At 34.1% G+C, this 19,098-nt stretch overlaps 2 protein-coding genes across 3 annotated transcripts; both read right to left on the reverse strand.

Moving 5' to 3' along the window:
* Nucleotides 1–443: 443 nt before the first annotated feature.
* Nucleotides 444–2,770, reverse strand: LOC143567372 (uncharacterized). Of its 2 annotated transcripts, none has more exons than XM_077053813.1 (2): nt 1,743–2,770; nt 444–892 (listed from the first exon to the last, which is right to left on the reverse strand). In XM_077053813.1, the coding sequence occupies exons 1-2, from the start codon at nt 2,203–2,205 to the stop codon at nt 483–485; spliced, it is 873 nt and encodes a 290-aa protein (XP_076909928.1). In that variant the 5' UTR covers nt 2,206–2,770; the 3' UTR covers nt 444–482. The 2 variants fall into 2 exon arrangements, with proteins under 2 accessions (XP_076909928.1, XP_076909927.1); XM_077053812.1 differs by having other exon boundaries at nt 1,734–2,770.
* Nucleotides 2,771–5,261: 2,491 nt separating this feature from the next.
* Nucleotides 5,262–7,608, reverse strand: LOC143567374 (uncharacterized). The gene is made up of 5 exons (XM_077053814.1): nt 7,054–7,608; nt 6,103–6,302; nt 5,864–6,004; nt 5,571–5,782; nt 5,262–5,480 (listed from the first exon to the last, which is right to left on the reverse strand). The coding sequence occupies exons 1-5, from the start codon at nt 7,277–7,279 to the stop codon at nt 5,438–5,440; spliced, it is 822 nt and encodes a 273-aa protein (XP_076909929.1). The 5' UTR covers nt 7,280–7,608; the 3' UTR covers nt 5,262–5,437.
* Between the last annotated feature and the right edge of the window lie 11,490 nt (nt 7,609–19,098).

Below are 19,098 nucleotides of genomic sequence, written 5' to 3' on the forward strand. Positions count from 1 at the left end.
TTAATTATATAATAGTCGTATCTCTACAAAATCTACATTAGCATTAATTATAGTTCACTTAATTTGCCATTTAATTTTTACATTCACAATCGGCCGGTAATAAGCTTTAGAGTTTAAAGATGAAGATATAGATAAATATTCCAATGAAAGTTAAAAAAAAAGAACAAATTTCTAAAATTCATAGATGGAGATAATACAACATACAAACGAGGATTGCAACATATAACACCTTTTACAACAATTTCACCTACTTTTGTTTTACATAAATTTATACATTCAGTGTTACAATCAACATTACAATCTTCAAAATTCAATATTTACAATTGAGCAACATAACTTAATTAGAGATCAACCAAAATTGAGCAAAATAACCTTAAGTCTACAACTATACACACACAACAACATTAACCAAGTCAACGAAAATACACAAGATTATATATATATACGAATCGAACCAAACGACAAATCACAAAACCTTTAAATCACGACGCGAAAGCAGCCGGGAATATGGTAATGTGTTTCAACGGGTGAGTTATATCAACCCCTCCCGCATGCTCCACGAACCCAGCCGGCGAAAACGAGCGACCGTGACATACACACACAATGCTAACCTCGTTCTTCGTATACCGATACAAGAACCCGCTAACCGTCTTTCCATTTGGTCCGTTTCCAGTAGTTGAAACACACGGCATTCGTGCCAGTGATGAGGCTTGTTGTTGGTGTTGGGTACTCGGTTCGGGTTTAATAGGCGGGGTTAATATAGTTGAGTCGTGTGGGTTTGATCGGTCAGGTGGTTCGACACTTGCGGTTGAAGTAGTTGCCGGTTGTTGGTGGTCCAGTTGAGAGTTGTTGCTTGAATTGCTTCGGCTTTCGTCGGTAGCAGTAGCACCACCTAAAACCACGACAAAAACGATTATAAATCGACCCGTCGACACCACCTGTGATTAGTTGAGAAATCATAACATAAAACTTAAGAACATATCCTAGAAGATTATTCTCGTATCATCCAAAAACAAAAAAAAAATAAAAATAAAAATACACGTATAATAATAATAATAATAATAATAATAATAATAATAATAATAATATTTATAGCTACACCACCTGAATTTGATTCCAGGTAATCAAACAACGATGGTCCACATAACACTTAGACCTAGTTATAATAACATAAATTAATGACCGATGGACTAAATCACTTTTCCCTTGTGTTAAATTTGAAAAAAAAAATCCTGGATAATGCTTTTTACGGGTTAAAAGACAAACAATATATTAAATTAAAAATTAATAGGAGTGAAATGATGCTAAATGAATTAAATCATTTACTTTGGGAGAAATAGAATGAAAGAGTGAAAAATGAGTGATATATTACTTATGTGAAATTAAAAGAGATTAAAGTATACCCTATGACCTTAAATAGTCATTTAGAACAAGTTAAACTTTAAAAATAAATACCTAGTCAATATTTTGGAAAACCTTTAAAAATAAATACCTAGTTAATATTTTGGAAACCATTACGATTGTATGATTGTATAAATCAAACTTAAAATTATTGATCACAACAAATCAGATCAATAATTATTGATCTGAACGGATTAGATCATAAAAATCAAACTTTGAAAATTATTGGTCATAACGTGGTTGAATATCTAGATAATTAAACTTTTTATGATGAGAATAGCCATCGGTGTGTGACATTGTGTAGAGCTAATGCTTTATAGTTTATATTCAACTAATTATACCTTGTGGAGAGGAACATTGGCCATCGGAATATGCTGACGTGGCACAACCATTCGATTTCACTTTACAATAACATCTTCCACCACCACCACCACCATCTTTCACGTTCCCTTGATACGGCCTGAAACTTCCGCACGCCGTTGGCCGGATAACACAATTATTATCATCGTCACCTGGTGCCGTCGAAACTAAACCAACCTTCTCTTTTTTACATGCAGGCTCAACAACTTGCGCCTCTAACCATTCCTTATTCTCCACAAACGGTCCACTAACCGAACCACACGAACCCGAATACTCGACCGATAATTCCTTCAGCTTCTCCTCCCTCTTTCGCCTCCCATTCGATTGCGTATTCATATTTTTTTCAGGGGATTCTGTAACATTTCGGTTCAGTTTCTTCGGTTTTCCGAATATTCCACCAATAGATAACTCCAACATTAGCTCATTATCATTATCCTCCTCCATTGAATCAAAATCCAAACAAAGGGTTTTTTAATTTTTTAATTTTATAATTTTGTATTGAAAATTGAAATGAAAATAAAATGAATTAACTAGGGTTTTTTTCTCAATTTAAAATGGTGTTGTGAAAACATGGAGGGAATAGAAAATGACACGAAAGATTGGTTAATGTTGTGACGCGTTAATGTCGGAACATTATACTGTCCGAAGATGTTACATTTGTTATACGATGACACGTGGCGGAGAATGAGGGAACCGAGATTTGAGGATGAGTGCATGTCGGACACGTGGCAGGTTGTGTTTTGATGGGTGTGTATGATGGAATGGAATCTCCGCCTAGGTTTTAAGGATAACACGTGACGTGTGTGATAGCATGTTTGCTTTGGGTGTTTGACACGTGGCTGAAAATGTGTACGATTTTTAAATTACCGTATGGGTTGCGTTACAGGTGTGTGATATTACGCATCGATGTAGCTTTGTGGAAATTATCGTACACGTGGTGCGATGCATGGTAGGAATAATAATATTCATGTGATGTTTGATTCTGTTAGCGGGTGTTGGTTGGTTGGGTCTAGTATGTTCGTACGGTTATTTTGGAACGGGTTTTATACGGAATGGTCTTACGGTATAACTTTAAACGAGTCGTATTAATAGGTTGACGGGTTAAAAGTTAAAATTTTGAAAATTTGAACGAACCGAAAATAGAAAATATGGAAAATATGTCACGGTTATAATGTTTCGGTTAACTTGAATCAATAAGCTATTATAGAAGAAAGCAGAATTATACAAATTACAAAATATGTAAATGAGGAAAAACAAAATGTTTAAATATAATTATATAAGATATATATGTGTGATAACTGATAAGAGAAAAAGTTAAAATACCACTTAAAAAGCAGAATATACAAAATGATATTCATTTTATGTGCAAACGTAATTTTTTCAAGGAAGAAGTTGAAGGAAATTAAGAAAAGGGCTCGATAGATTTTCTTTTTTTTTTTTTTTTTTTTTATTTTAACAACTAATAAGTTACACGTTCGTTAGAAGGAATGAGGGTTCATTAACTATTGTAAAAATGGGCTAAATATAACGAAATCTATACCCGAAAATATTGTATATTAAAATGTTCAAATTTTATAAATATGATATATGCCTCACTTCAAAACCACTGACTTTATTGTCTCTTTTAAAGCGTGACCCATGTGGAATTCTTCGGTGATAATTTGTCGGAACATCAGGCATGAGTAATGAGATTTTGTTAGGAATTACTAAGTGATAATTGATGACTGATGAGATCATCATTGATAGCAGATTACAGAGAACTCTTACATTATCATGTGAATCATATGCAAATGCGCATCACAAAACCTTATGAATTTAAGACCAATAACATTTTGCAACGCAACACCTTTCTAAATAATATGTAGTGACAATTCACAGATCATATTTAAAATGCAGCGTATCGACGCTAGAAGGGTCATAGTCAATCAGAGTCGAAGGTACTAAAGAAGTGTGTAGCAATAAGCTGAATTCATGTATTAACCCCGTAGGTAGTAGTGTGTAGCGGCAATTCACATCCTGTTCTATCAAATATCAATCATCTTATTAGTTCATCATCCTCGTTCGGTCATTCTTTAAATCCGATTTTAAGTATATTTTAAATTTGGAACTTATTATTTGCATAATTTAGTCTTTAAAATTAAATAATTGTTTAGATTAATTATCAAGATTATTGATTATTAATTAGTGATTAGAACTTTTTAATTTATTGATTAGATTTATTCACTTTGCCTAAATGCTTGATTTAGCTTACGTTAGATTGTGTCCATGGCTTTATAGCCTAGTGACATCTTGGTGGTGAGATAAGGCTTAGGGACCATAAGGTCCTGGGTTCGAATCTCATAATGGGGTTTTCTCAAGATTTATTGGGTTTCCTTCTGAATTGGTGGTTAGGCATTATTGCCTAGTGGAGATAGATATGATCGCGTGGTTCTGCTGGTGACACGATAATACTCTAGTGGTCCGTGAGTGATCCTAATTTGCCGTTAAAAAAAAAGCTTACATTAGATTGTAATTTGATAATTGTTTATGTTACTCAGTTTGAAATTTAAATAATTTCCCAAAATCATGCTTTACAAACAACCATTCGATAGATAGCAAAAAAGAAAAAGAAGAGAGAGAGAGATACAAAGAATTAAGAAAGTCCTAAGTGAGGGCTCTACATAGGTTACTCCAAAATGTCTCAATGTTCTTCTCAAAATCTAACCAATTGGTGTCTAGCTGGGTTGGATAAGACTTGGGCTTTCCTATGGGAGGTCTCAAGTTTGAATCCCACTCCGGGTGGTCTTAAGGTACCCGTCACCAATAAAGTTCTATTAAGACAGGGAAGCCGTAGTGGCACGGGTTCGATCCTAAGGGTCGGCCCAGATCTGTCGCGGACTGAATGGAGGTGTTTTACCGGCGTCATACCTCTTGCGGGGTGGGTGATGGGTATCCAAATGGGTACCGGGGTAAGGGTTCCCTCCTCCAACCCTTTTTTTTTTCTTCTCAAAATCTAATGTTGTTGACAACGAGGTTGATAATTAATGCGGGTGTTGATGATGTTTAAATTGTTGTTGATAATTAATGTTGTTGACACCGTGTTGATGGTGCTAATGTTGATTGAGATCGTGCTGATGCATGATGTTAATGTTAATGAAGATGTAGCTGATGTTAATTATGTCGATATATTTGATCTAAAAAATTTGGTTAGACTTAATCTTGACATGATTAAATATTTGTTAGAGAAATGTCTTAAACACGATTACACCATTACTAAGTGTTCTATAAGTAATTTATTCTACAGTTTAATACAACTGTGTACACTAGAACTCTTATAAATTGAACGAAGGTGACAGAGAAAGACTAGTATATTCAAAAGAGCTACGTTACCATTGAATTCAAGGATTTCATCTAAGACATTACAGCATGATATCCAACTCATCTGAATTTGTGATTGAGTATAACAACAAATTCAAAATTTTGCATTGAATTATTAATTAACCTTTACAAAAGTCACCCTAAACAATATAGGAAAACATAAAGTAAAAAAGCAATAACTTAACATAGGTTTCCCTGTGTCAATAGACAAATCTCGGGAACACTTAGTTTAGCAGCACCAATCAAATCTTGTAAACTGTATGCACATTGCTAACCCATGAAACCTAGACTTGTAAATGTTCATGCCAATATTCTTCTTCTAGACTGGCGGCAAGCTGACTAAAAGATGACCGTTCACCACACTACAAAATAAATATTCAAAAATGTTAATTACTAACAAAAGAAAAACAAAAAACAATTCAACCAGTCAACCTGTTAACCCGACAGTTTACCTTTTAATATAGTAGTAACAAAAGTCAGCTAAGATAAACGTTTGAATCGCTTCCGCTAATAGGACTGCTGGCAACCAAAAGAAGTAGCCATTTCCCAACAAGAACAGATATGCTCCAGCCGATTCATACACTTGAATGATCCAGTGAGCACATCCCAAAAATCTCGCAACTCCGAGTGCAAACACATAGTGAGCCGTAAATGGTTCAATCATCTACATTTTGCAATATTTTTTAAATAATTTATAATTTTAATTATATTCATTTGACTACATATATATATTATGAATTCAAACCTTTGTTTTCTGCATCATAGTTAGCTGTGGAAGCACTGAAATTGCTTCCAAGTACACACAGAATGCCCACATCACCTTGCTCAAATAACAATGGTACGTACGCGGGTTGATAAATAGAGCAAGAACCAAACACGGCGCCACCTGTTATAAATCGAATAATATTAATATAAACATTCGACCTGTTTAACCTGATTAGTTTTAATTATTTCCTTTTGAATTTACACGCGATATATTATTACCAAATAATGCATGGGCATATTCTCTAGATTTTCATTATAGGTAGATTGCAGCTTGCATCGCATCATGTAAACGACCCAAAGAGTAGCGACCAAAGTCAAGAAGTCAAGAACCGTATGAATGTCGTTTTCCATCATTAAGCTACAAATTAGCCTTACGGCTAGAAAGATCGCTGTGAGTTGTTGTGTCTGTAATGAAAGGCCTGCCAATGCACAATGTATAACATAAGGATATTAGGAAATGTCATGAGAATGATAATGATAACGTGTAACCTCATGTTAACCGGAAAATTTGACAAAATAGCCTTGACTTAATAACGTATAAAACTTAGCTTAACACATGTATTTTGGCACAATAGATTTTTCGTATTTGACATGGTAGATCCACAAGTGTCGTAACAAATTCATATGATATACTATTACGCTAAGGCAGACCCCCATGCAGTAACGAAGACTGGACTAAAACACCAGGGGTGGACTCAAAATGTATACAAAATCTCACAAACGAGAGAGGGGAGGGGGGGGGGGGGGCTCATTCTTTTAGTCGAAAAATACTAAATTTACATTATGTATAAAAAATCTGGCAGAAAACAGGTAAATTTATATTACTGCGTAAACCCGGCCCTAAGTAAACTTCGCATCTGCCCCTATGAATGAAAACAGATAAACAAAACGATTAAATAACAATTTAAAATTTTTAAAACTTATTTGTAAAATAAATAAATTACTACAAACATATTCATTGTAAAATAAAAATGTTGATATAAACACATTAATTTGTACATATGAATAATTAAGATCCAAATACTATAAGTAAAAGAAAAGTAATTATATGAAAATGATATTTATAAAATAAAAACATTATATGTAAACTAAAATAGTTAATATAAAATTTTGTAAAATAAAACAAATGTTGATGAACATGTATATATAATAATAGATATGAAGACATACCAGAACATGTTTTTAAGGTGGTTAGCTTGTAAATGAGAACAACGATACCGGTGGCATGAACAAATTCGGATGCAACAAAAAACTGAGTAGCGTCTTTAGCAAGAAGTCTAAGCGCGATGAGGGAAGATAACACACATGTAACGGCCAAAAAGATCTTCACCTTCACCGATTGCTTACGAACCCAAATGAACAGCTTGTTAACCGCCGAACCCCTTCTACGACCCATGATCTATCAACCGTACCTCCTTCTTCGTCTCCTCCTTCAACCAGCAAGCAATCCTAGCGCTAGTTTTCCTCGCCGGAGGAGGAGATCGAGAGATAAGAGACGATGATCAAGGGAGATAAAACGTACCAATGAAGTTGGTTGGCGTTTTTGGGTGTGTATTATTATTAATTTGGCCGCACAATATGGAAACATATGAGATGCATGCATGGGTTATTTATACGAGTTTTTTTTTGTTACTCCGAATTGGTTGGCTAATAATTCTATGGGGGAGAAAATAAGTGGAAATAAGTTGTTTCCATAATACTTTTGGCTAGAAATGTACGTTACCCTTTTTTATGGGAGATTGTGTTACTTTTTATAGATGAAAAGAAAGAAAAAAATTAATTTATTATATATTTTTTATATAGCATCACTTAGGGTGAGGGGACGAATCATGACTTTAATCTTAGGTTCGAACCTGTTTGGGCCGCCATTCTTAGTGGAGATGCATGTTCGATTCCTGCTTGGGCCATTAACTCATTTCCATGGACATTTGGATGAGGGGGGGGGGGGGATCAGGGCTTTAGTTCCATGTTGTTCGAGCCCAACATGAGGCGAGGGTTTACGGATTTCATCATATTTCCGCGCATCAGGGGGTAAGGTTTCACGGAGGTCGGGGAGTCGACCTTGGGTGTAACCTCGAATATGGTAGGTTTACACGTGAGATCCTCTGCCGTTCAAAGAAAAAACTTAGGATGATGGGAGTGGAATAGGGTAGGAGGAGGGATCCTGCTACAGTAGCGGGGTACTAGGTGGGTGATGTTCTTGGTGATTTTACATCGTTACCCCATCCTTCTAACCAACATTGTTTCGTGTTAGAAAAACATCAACTTAATTTATCTCGTATTCACGTAAGATAACATATCCTTTGACAGTTATGGTACCAATTATGGCCCTTTGTGCGACACTAGTTCAGGCTCTTGTACGACCCTAGTATAGGCTTGTTTTTATTGGTACCAGTTTCACACAGTCTTCGTGATGTGTGCCGGTAATTACAATTACCCGAGATTAGTTCGATTCAGTTCGTCAGTTGCTTGTATGCTTTATACATGTTCACTTATGTTATCATACGTTTGTACTTCGGCACATCAGTTGTTATTATATATGTTTATTATAATTGCCAGTTAGTTAAAACTAGAACTCACTCAGCGTGCAGCTAACGTTTTGTGTGCACATTAGGTGTGACATTCGTCAAATTCAGATCTCGAATTATATTCGTTTTTGTAAACTTTTAATACGTAAACCCAACTCAACATTTTAGAACCTTATTTATTTATTATATAATATTATAATAGACATCGATCTTTAATAAACCGATGTTGTCATACTATAGTGACGCTAAGAAAGACATAAGGAGTTCAAAACGATTTTTCGTAAAGTCGTTATAAGTTTTTACGAACCTTTAAACTCGTTTTAAACTTTGTTGAAACTTGAGGGGGGTATTTTGGAAATATATATTACATATTTAAACACACAAACAAACCCTACATCACAAACACATCAGCCGCACCCTCTCCATCTCTTTCTTTCTTGTCTGGCGCCGTTTTTTCCGGCGACGGCAAGCCCGAACCTCCGACGAACACTCACCTCCGGCCACCTAGTTTTCCAACGCACCACCACCACTGAACCACCACCTCCACCGCAGCCCGTAACACCTTTTCCGGTGAGCCCCGCGTCTCCGGCGAGCAGCTCCGCCTCTCCCGCAGCTCTCTCCCCCCACCTTCTCGTATCTCTCTCTCACTCTCACTCTGTCCCGTTCTCTCTCTATCTCGCTATCTCTCTCTATCTCTCTGTCTCTCTCTCTCTCTCTCTCTCTCCGTGTTATCTCTCTCTCTCGCAGCTCTTTCTCTCTCTCTCGGCCTTCGTTTTCCGGCGGCTGCTGTTGCTTCGTCTCCAGCGGGTTCGGTTCGTTTACTTCCCGGTATAGATCCACGACTCGGGAACAATTAATAGGTAAATTAATTCGAGGTCTTGGTATTATTAGTTTTCATATATTGATTTTCAGATTTAGATTGTTAGTTACCGGTTTTAGTTATCGGATTACATTCTTTGAAACGAGTTGGATGAGTATGGATATTGATTTGGTTTGGGGAAAAGATGAACAACCGGGTTCGAGTCTCATCCTAGGCCGATCTTGTGATATCATTGTTAAAAATCGTATATTTAGTATAGAAATATTTAAATATATAAAACTCATGATTTATAACGATTATTATTATTATTATTAACAAGATAATATTTATTATTATTAATATTATTATTATTATAAAGGAATATTATTAAAATTTGATATTGTTAATACTATTCATTTGTTTTATCGAACCGAAACCCATGTCGGGCCTAGTTACCATTTAACGTCGTCGTCACTTGAGTTATATTCTTATCACTAATACTATTATTATTAAAGGTTATAAGTAAGTTATTATCATTAATATGTCATATATAATTACAATAATAATAATTATTATTATTAGTAAAATTCAAATATATTAATAATGTAATCAACAACAAAAGTAATTACTATGGTATTTGTTATTATTATTACTATTATTAGTTTTAACAACAATCATTGAGTTGTAGTATATTTATATATCATCAACATTATCTTATATATCTATCTATATATATATATATATATATATATATATAACATATTTTAAAATCATTAATATCATTTCTATCTTTAACTATTATTATTAGTATTATTAATAATAATCATTGTTATAATTATTATACGATATTAGTGTTATTAGTAATAGTTATTGTTATTATCATTAACTTATATATCTATATATATATAGATGAGAACATATTTTAAAATCATTATTACCATTTTTATCTTTAACATTAATAATATTTTTATAAACTTTATTATCAGTTCATTCATATAAAACCGAATCTTTGATTTAAAACCCGTCTTGTTTCTATTTAATTTTGGTTTAGTTATTTAAAAGCCCAATAAAATAATATTATTTTTATTTTAAATTATCAATTAAGTACGAGTCCCTAATTGTTAACAAATCAACCGGTAATCCGATCTATAACCGAACCTCATCGTTCATTGTTTCCAATATAGTTTCTTCATGGTTCCAAGTTTATTAATATATATTACATTATTTATTTTAACTAAGGTGTTTATCGTTTCAAGTCGGATATGTTTCGTTTACCGTTCGAGCTTCATGTTTTTATCTATTTACTTCTCGGTTCATCAATCGAGGTGAGTACTTCCATACCCCCTTTTTCCATCTTTCGTTTTGGGGTGACATTTCATACCTATCAAACTATATGCTTTATTTACTTGAATCTTAAACCCACAAACGTGATTTTATACCTTACTTGAATAATTGCTCGATTTGGTGTTCTATGCTTATTTGTCTATGTGTTTATCGCTTTTGGTTGGTGGAAGTCTATAAATCCTAGACTACTTGGCATCCCCTTGTAGTAAGGTGTCGTTAACGTAATGCAATTAACGATATTCTATTAAATCCTAGACTACTTGGCAACCCCTTGTAGTTAGGTGGCGCTAACGTAATTCTATTAGCGATTGTCAATTTATCCAAGTTGTTGCTTTTATTTATTGTGTTGTATACTAGTTTTGTGGCTTTTTATTACTATATATTTATATGTTCAAACTTATGAATTGCTCACCAACCTTTATGTTGACAAACTTTATTTATGAAATGTTACAGGTTTGACTTTTGTTGACTCGAGAACTTGACGAAAACTTTACCAAGACCATTAGGATATTAGTAAAACGAACAATATAATTGTTACTTGTATTCAACTTGTTTGTGTGGACGAGACGTGTTGATTATTTGATTTGTTGAAATAAAATGAGTTAAATAAATATTGTCACTTTAAATAGTGTCTTGTGTATTTGTCAAATCACATTAGGTTAGTAAGGTTTCACGGAGGTCGGGGAGTCGACCTTGGGTGTAACCTCGAATATGGTAGGTTTACACGTGAGATCCTCTGCCGTTCAAAGAAAAAACTTAGGATGATGGGAGTGGAATAGGGTAGGAGGAGGGATCCTGCTACAGTAGCGGGGTACTAGGTGGGTGATGTTCTTGGTGATTTTACATCGTTACCCCATCCTTCTAACCAACATTGTTTCGTGTTAGAAAAACATCAACTTAATTTATCTCGAATTCACGTAAGATAACATATCCTTTGACAGTTATGGTACCAATTATGGCCCTTTGTGCGACACTAGTTCAGGCTCTTGTACGACCCTAGTATAGGCTTGTTTTTATTGGTACCAGTTTCACACAGTCTTCGTTATGTGTGCCGGTAATTACAATTACCCGAGATTAGTTCGATTCAGTTCGTCAGTTGCTTGTATGCTTTATACATGTTCACTTATGTTATCATACGTTTGTACTTCGGCACATCAGTTGTTATTATATATGTTTATTATAATTGCCAGTTAGTTAAAACTAGAACTCACTCAGCGTGCAGCTAACGTTTTGTGTGCACATTAGGTGTGACATTCGTCAAATTCAGATCTCGAATTATATCGTTTTTGTAAACTTTTAATACGTAAACCCAACTCAACATTTTAGAACCTTATTTATTTATTATATAATATTATAATAGATATCGATCTTTAATAAACCGATGTTGTCATACTATAGTGACGCTAAGAAAGACATAAGGAGTTCAAAACGATTTTTCGTAAAGTCGTTATAAGTTTTTACGAACCTTTAAACTCGTTTTAAACTTTGTTGAAACTTGAGGGGGGTATTTTGGAAATATATATTACATATTTAAACACACAAACAAACCCTACATCACAAACACATCAGCCGCACCCTCTCCATCTCTTTCTTTCTTGTCTGGCGCCGTTTTTTCCGGCGACGGCAAGCCCGAACCTCCGGCGAACACTCACCTCCGGCCACCTAGTTTTCCAATGCACCACCTCCACCGCAGCCCGTAACACCTTCTCCGCGACATTCGGCCACCCTCACACCACCACCCCTCGCTTTTACAGTGAGCCCCGCGTCTCCGGCGAGCAGCTCCGCCTCTCCCGCATCTCTCTCCCCCTCCTTCTCGTATCTCTCTCTCACTCTCACTCTGTCCCGTTCTCTCTCTATCTCGCTATCTCTCTCTATCTCTCTCTCTCTCTCTCTCTCTTTCTCTCTCCGTGTTATCTCTCTCTCTCGCAGCTCTCTCTCTCTCTCTCTCTCTCAGCCTTCGTTTTCCAGCGGCTGCTGTTGCTTCGTCTCCAGCGGGTTCGGTTCGTTTACTTCCCGGTATAGATCCACGACTCGGGAACAATTAATTGGTAAATTAATTCGAGGTTTTGGTATTATTAGTTTTCATATATTGATTTTCAGATTTAGATTGTTAGTTACCGGTTTTAGTTATCGGATTACATTCTTTGAAACGAGTTGGATGAGTATGGATATTGGTTTGGTTTGGGGAAAAGATGAACAACCGGGTTCGAGTCTCATCCTAGGCCGATCTTGTGATATCATTGTTAAAAATCGTATATTTAGTATAGAAATATTTAAATATATAAAAATCATGATTTATAACGATTATTATTATTATTATTAACAAGATAATATTTATTATTATTAATATTATTATTATTATAAAGGAATATTATTAAAATTTGATATTGTTAATACTATTCATTTGTTTTATCGAACCGAAACCCATGTCGGGCCTAGTTACCATTTAACGTCGTCGTCACTTGAGTTATATTCTTATCACTAATACTATTATTATTAAAGGTTATAAGTAAGTTATTATCATTAATATGTCATATATAATTACAATAATAATAATTATTATTATTAGTAAAATTCAAATATATTAATAATGTAATCAACAACAAAAGTAATTACTAAGGTATTTGTTATTATTATTACTATTATTAGTTTTAACAACAATCCTTGAGTTGTAGTATATTTATATATCATCAACATTATCTTATATATCTATCTATCTATATATAAATATATATATAAAACATATTTTAAAATCATTAATATCATTTCTATCTTTAACTATTATTATTAGTATTATTAATAATAATCATTGTTATAATTATTATACGATATTAGTGTTATTAGTAATAGTTATTGTTATTATCATTAACTTATGTATCTATATATATATATATATATAGATGAGAACTTATTTTAAAATCATTATTACCATTTTTATCTTTAACATTAATAATATTTTTATAAACTTTATTATCAGTTCATTCATATAAAACCGAATATTTGATTTAAAACCCGTCTTGTTTCCATTTAATTTTGGTTTAGTTATTTAAAAGCCTAATAAAATAATATTATTTTTATTTTAAATTATCAATTAAGTACGAGTCCCTAATTGTTAACAAATCAACCGGTAATCCGATCTATAACCGAACCTCATCGTTCATTGTTTCCAATATAGTTTCTTCATGGTTCCAAGTTTATTAATATATATTACATTATTTATTTTAGCTAAGGTGTTTATCGTTTCAAGTCGGATATGTTTCGTTTACCGTTCGAGCTTCATGTTTTTATCTATTTACTTCTCGGTTCATCAATCGAGGTGAGTACTTTCATACCCCTTTTTCCATCTTTCGTTTTGGGGTGACATTTCATACCTATCAAACTATATGCTTTATTTACTTGAATCTTAAATTCACAAACGTGATTGTATACCTTACTTGAATAATTGCTCGATTTGGTGTTCTATGCTTATTTGTCTATGTGTTTATCGCTTTTGGTTGGTGGAAGTCTATAAATCCTAGACTACTTGGCATCCCCTTGTAGCAAGGTGTCGTTAACGTAATGCATTTAACGATATTCTATTAAATCCTAGACTACTTGGCAACCCCTTGTAGCTAGGTGGCGCTAACGTAATTCTATTAGCGATTGTCAATTTATCCAAGTTGTTGCTTTTATTTATTGTTTTGTATACTAGTTTTGTGGCTTTTTATTACTATATATTTATATGTTCAAACTTATGAATTGCTCACCAACCTTTATGTTGACAAACTTTATTTATGAAATGTTACAGGTTTGACTTTTGTTGACTCGAGGACTTGACGAAAACTTTACCAAGACCATTAGGATATTAGTAAAACGAACAATATAATTGTTACTTGTATTCAACTTGTTTGCGTGGACGAGACGTGTTGATTATTTGATTTGTTGAAATAAAATGAGTTAAATAAATATTGTCACTTTAAATAGTGTCTTGTGTATTTGTCAAATCACGTTGCACCCCGACATGTTCCGCCGCCTTTGGTCGGGGTGTGACATTAGGTTAGTATGTTTAGTTTGAGAGCGAATAAGAAGGCTGGAGCACTACGGGTTATCTGCGCGGCTGTAGCATCCATAGTTGATTTTATTTGTTTAGTTAAGACTTAAACATGTTTGTTTGTTTCCATTATGTACAAACTTCTAATGTTATGTTAAATTCCGAAGTTTAAGAACTATTTATGCATGTGTAACCCTTCACTCTTTTATCAACAAATATAGAGACGGGTTTAGAGGTGCACACAGAACCGGTTAACCGGTTTCTAACCGATTTTGTAACTGGTTACTAACTGGTCCAATCATAACCGGTTACTAACCGATCCTAACCGCGGCTTAGTAACCAGTTAGTATTTTGTGATTTCAAAACCGGTTAACCGATATTTATTGAAAACCGGTTTTTTCCGGTTATTAACCGGTTAACCGGTCTGGTCTAACCGGTTACTACCCTACCCGAAAAAACCGGTCTAACCGGTTATTTCCCGCCAAAAAAAAACCGGTTACAAAATTAACCGGTTAACCGATTTGTGCACCTAGACGGGTTTATCACGGGCCATCAATAATGAATCTGACCCTGGCCCACTCCAAGTCTACTCAGCTCTAACAGCTACTAACCCATGTACACAACCCAATCACAAGCCCATTAGCATACTGGTCCATTGTTATTTTATCCATTTATTGTTTTTTCTCATATCCACAAACAAATATTCATAGCAACTAACCAAATAAATAAATACTGAATTGAATTACAAAACAAGTTAATCAGTTATTAGAGGAAAAAACATATAGCAGTTGTTTGATATTGAATTGAAACATACCTATATTTTAACAGACACACAATTCAATACCTATATTGAATTGTTACACCCACACTGTTATTATAATAGGAATTACCGAATTATGTTAGTATTATGATTTGTATGAGTGCACGTACAGTCCTTTTACCCTTCAACCACCTGATTCACCTTGTCTAACTGAGGGGATCGTCAATGATGCTCAATTCTTGTGTGGTGTACATCATATTTTTTTGATGAAATCTATTTGTAACAACATTCACATCCCTTCCCCTATTTTCAAACCAGGGCCGACTTTGAGAATTCACGTGTCTCGGCCGAGCTGAAAAACATATGTCCCTTAAGCTTTGATGTACTAAATAATGTAAATAACTTTTTTTAAATAACGATTAAAGATATAGCAATAAACATAACAATTAGCAAAATCATAGTATTATAATGAGTTTATAACATACTAAATATGCTAATAGTTAACTAAGGATTTGTGAAGCTATTCTTGATATCAAAATAGTGAATCAACTTTTCGTAGTTTATGCTCTCTAATATGTCGTTCTCGATAGCTATCATTGTCAACCCACTAAATCTTTCTTGGGGCATTGTGGATAGTAAATAAGATTTCAATAACTAAAATTTCAAAAAACTCTTTTCTGCAGATGCTACATTGACCGTTGGTGTTCGAAGCCTATTAGTTTCATTTATTTATTTATTTATGATTAATTTCAAGTAATGAGCCTCTTTTTCAATTTTTAACGGGCCAATAAATATGTGGATAATTTGAAAAAGGCGAGTCTAAATGGTATTTGGGTATTGTAAAATTAGTGAGATTATAAGTGTTCGGGTATTCTATATATATATAACATTGAGAAATTATTTAAAAAATTTGTGCCCTTGAAAAAGATGTGCCCCGCCGACGCCCACCTCTCCCACCCATGGAGCCGCCCTTGCTCCAAACCTATAATTACACTAAAAACAACTACTTTTTCTATCTAGTGTTTAATTAAATAAGACTTTTTATAACTTTATCGATATATTTTCTTTTTTCTCCACTTATAACTACTTTTAAAAAATATTAAAAAATTTATAGGGTGGAATAAAAACTTTTCAAATATGAGAAAAATCCATAGATATTCTCATTCACTCACAATACGCTAAACCCCTTCATACATTATAGAAATCCAACTCACAATAATTCTCTAAGAATCGTTCTAAAGTAAGAAACTTTTTAGTTAAAGTTGATACTCTTAAATAGAATAATTGTCCTTACTCACAAAGCCCTTGGTTAAGATCGCCCTTAGTTGTAATCAAAAAGCTCGTTCATCTGTTCTTTTAACAACCATCATGAAAAATGGGTACGGTATTTAACTATGGCTACAATTGTGTCTTGGCTGAGTCAAGTGCACTAAGCACTTGTAGTTGCTCTCGAGCCATGGCTAGCTAGCTACTTGTTCCAAAGCTATAGTCTATGAACACAAAGAAAATGAGTTAATACTTATAAATACACAAATGTTGAATTTAGACTTTAGACTTTAACTTGTTAAATGATTTATAAATAAATTATTAATATTAATATTAATATAAATATCTAATAGTATAATAAATATTTTCTAGGTGTCATGTCATGAATTATTATATGTTTAAACATGAATTTAATTGTATTAAATTAAATGTTGGAAGACCTATTCAACAAATTAGATATTTTATTTTTTCTTGGTTGTAACTATGATGACAGAATTGGTGGACCAGTGACTTTTGGGATTGGTACTAAATGAAAAGTCATGCATGCATGCGGAAAACAAACAAATCTATACAATTAAATAAATAAAGCTTTCCTCTAGCCACGTGTCATTCATTTAGCCCACCTTCACTCATCCATTCCCACCTATGTCCACAATCCATTTAGAATCCATTAACCCGGCCCGATTCTAATTGTTACCACCAGATCTTTCAAACAAACCCTAATTCATCCTTCATGTCCTCCTCACTGGTGTAATCAGGCTGTAGAATGCCTTCATCTCCGTTCGTCTCCTCTCCTGTGTTGCAGCCGCACCCACACCCGCCACCGCCATCGCCAACCCCGTTTTCTCACCGGATTCCACTTCTCCGGTGTTGCAGCACCCGCCACCGCCACCGCACCAGCCACCGCCGGTATGCTATAGTTTTTGCTTTCTGATTTGATTCGTTGTTCTTTAACTATTAATATAAACCTTAAATCGATTTGATTATGTATTTAGGCATTAATCGATTCCACTTCTCCGGTGTTGCAGCAACATGTTCGGACCGCCGGTATGCTATAGTTTTTGCTTTCTGATTTGATTCGTTGTTCTTTAACTATTAATATAAACCCTAAATCGATTTGATTATGTATTTAGGCATTAATCGATTCCACTTCTCCGGTGTTGCAGCAGCATGACCGCCGGTATGTTATAGTTGTTGCTTTCTCATTTGATTCGGTCTTCGTTAATTATTTATATAAACACTAAATTGATTTCATTATGTATTTAGGCATTAATCAATTCCACTTCTCCGGTGTTGCAGCAGCATGTTCGGAGCGCCGGTATATTATAGTTGCTTTCTCATTTGATTTGGTGTACGTTAATTATTTATAGAAACACTAAATCGACTTCATTATGTACTTAGGCATTAATTGATTAATAAGCGTCATCTTCGGTGTTCGTTAGTTATTTATATAATTAAGTTAGATCAAGTTATATTACTCTGTCATCAACTCGATTACATTCGCTGTTCGTTAAATTTATTTTATATAAACACTAAACTGATTTCATTATGTATTTAGGCATTAATCGATTCCACTTCTCCGGTGTTGCAGCAGCATGTTCGGACCGCCGGTATGCTATAGTTTTTGCTTTCTGATTTGATTCGTTGTTCTTTAACTATTAATATAAACCCTAAATCGATTTGATTATGTATTTAGGCATTAATCGATTCCACTTCTCCGGTGTTGCAGCAACATGTTCAGACCGCCGGTATGTTATAGTTGTTGCTTTCTCATTTGATTCGGTCTTCGTTAACTATTAATATAAACCCTAAATCGATTTGATTATGTATTTAGGCATTCATCGATTCCACTTCTCCGGTGTTGCAGCAGCATGTTCGGACCGCTGGTATGTTATAGTTGCTTTCTCATTTGATTTGGTGTTCGTTAATTATTTATATAAACACTAAATCGACTTCATTATGTACTTAGGCATTAATTGATTAATAAGCGTCATCTTCGGTGTTCGTTAGTTATTTATATAATTAAGTTAGATCAAGTTATATTACTCTGTCATCAACTCGATTACATTCGCTGTTCGTTAAATTTATTTTATATAAACACTAAACTGATTTCATTATGTATTTAGGCATTAATCGATTCCATTTCTCCGGTGTTGCACCAGCATGTTCGGACCGCCGGTATGTTATAGTTGCTTTCTCATTTGATTTGGTGTTCGTTAATTATTTATACAAACACTAAATCGACTTCATTATGTACTTAGGCATTAATTGATTAATAAGCGTCATCTTCGGTGTTCGTTAGTTATTTATATAATTAAGTTAGATCAAGTTATATTACTCTGTCATCAACTAGATTACATTCGCTGTTCGTTAAATTTATTTTATATAAACACTAAACTGATTTCATTATGTATTTAGGCATTAATCGATTCCACTTCTCCGGTGTTGCAGCAGCATGTTCGGACCGCCGGTATGTTATAGTTGCTTT

Source organism: Bidens hawaiensis, unplaced genomic scaffold, assembly GCF_021521415.1.
Source record: "Bidens hawaiensis isolate Kalapana, Puna unplaced genomic scaffold, B.hawaiensis_p1.1 tig00023395_1, whole genome shotgun sequence".
NCBI lineage: Eukaryota > Viridiplantae > Streptophyta > Magnoliopsida > Asterales > Asteraceae > Bidens > Bidens hawaiensis.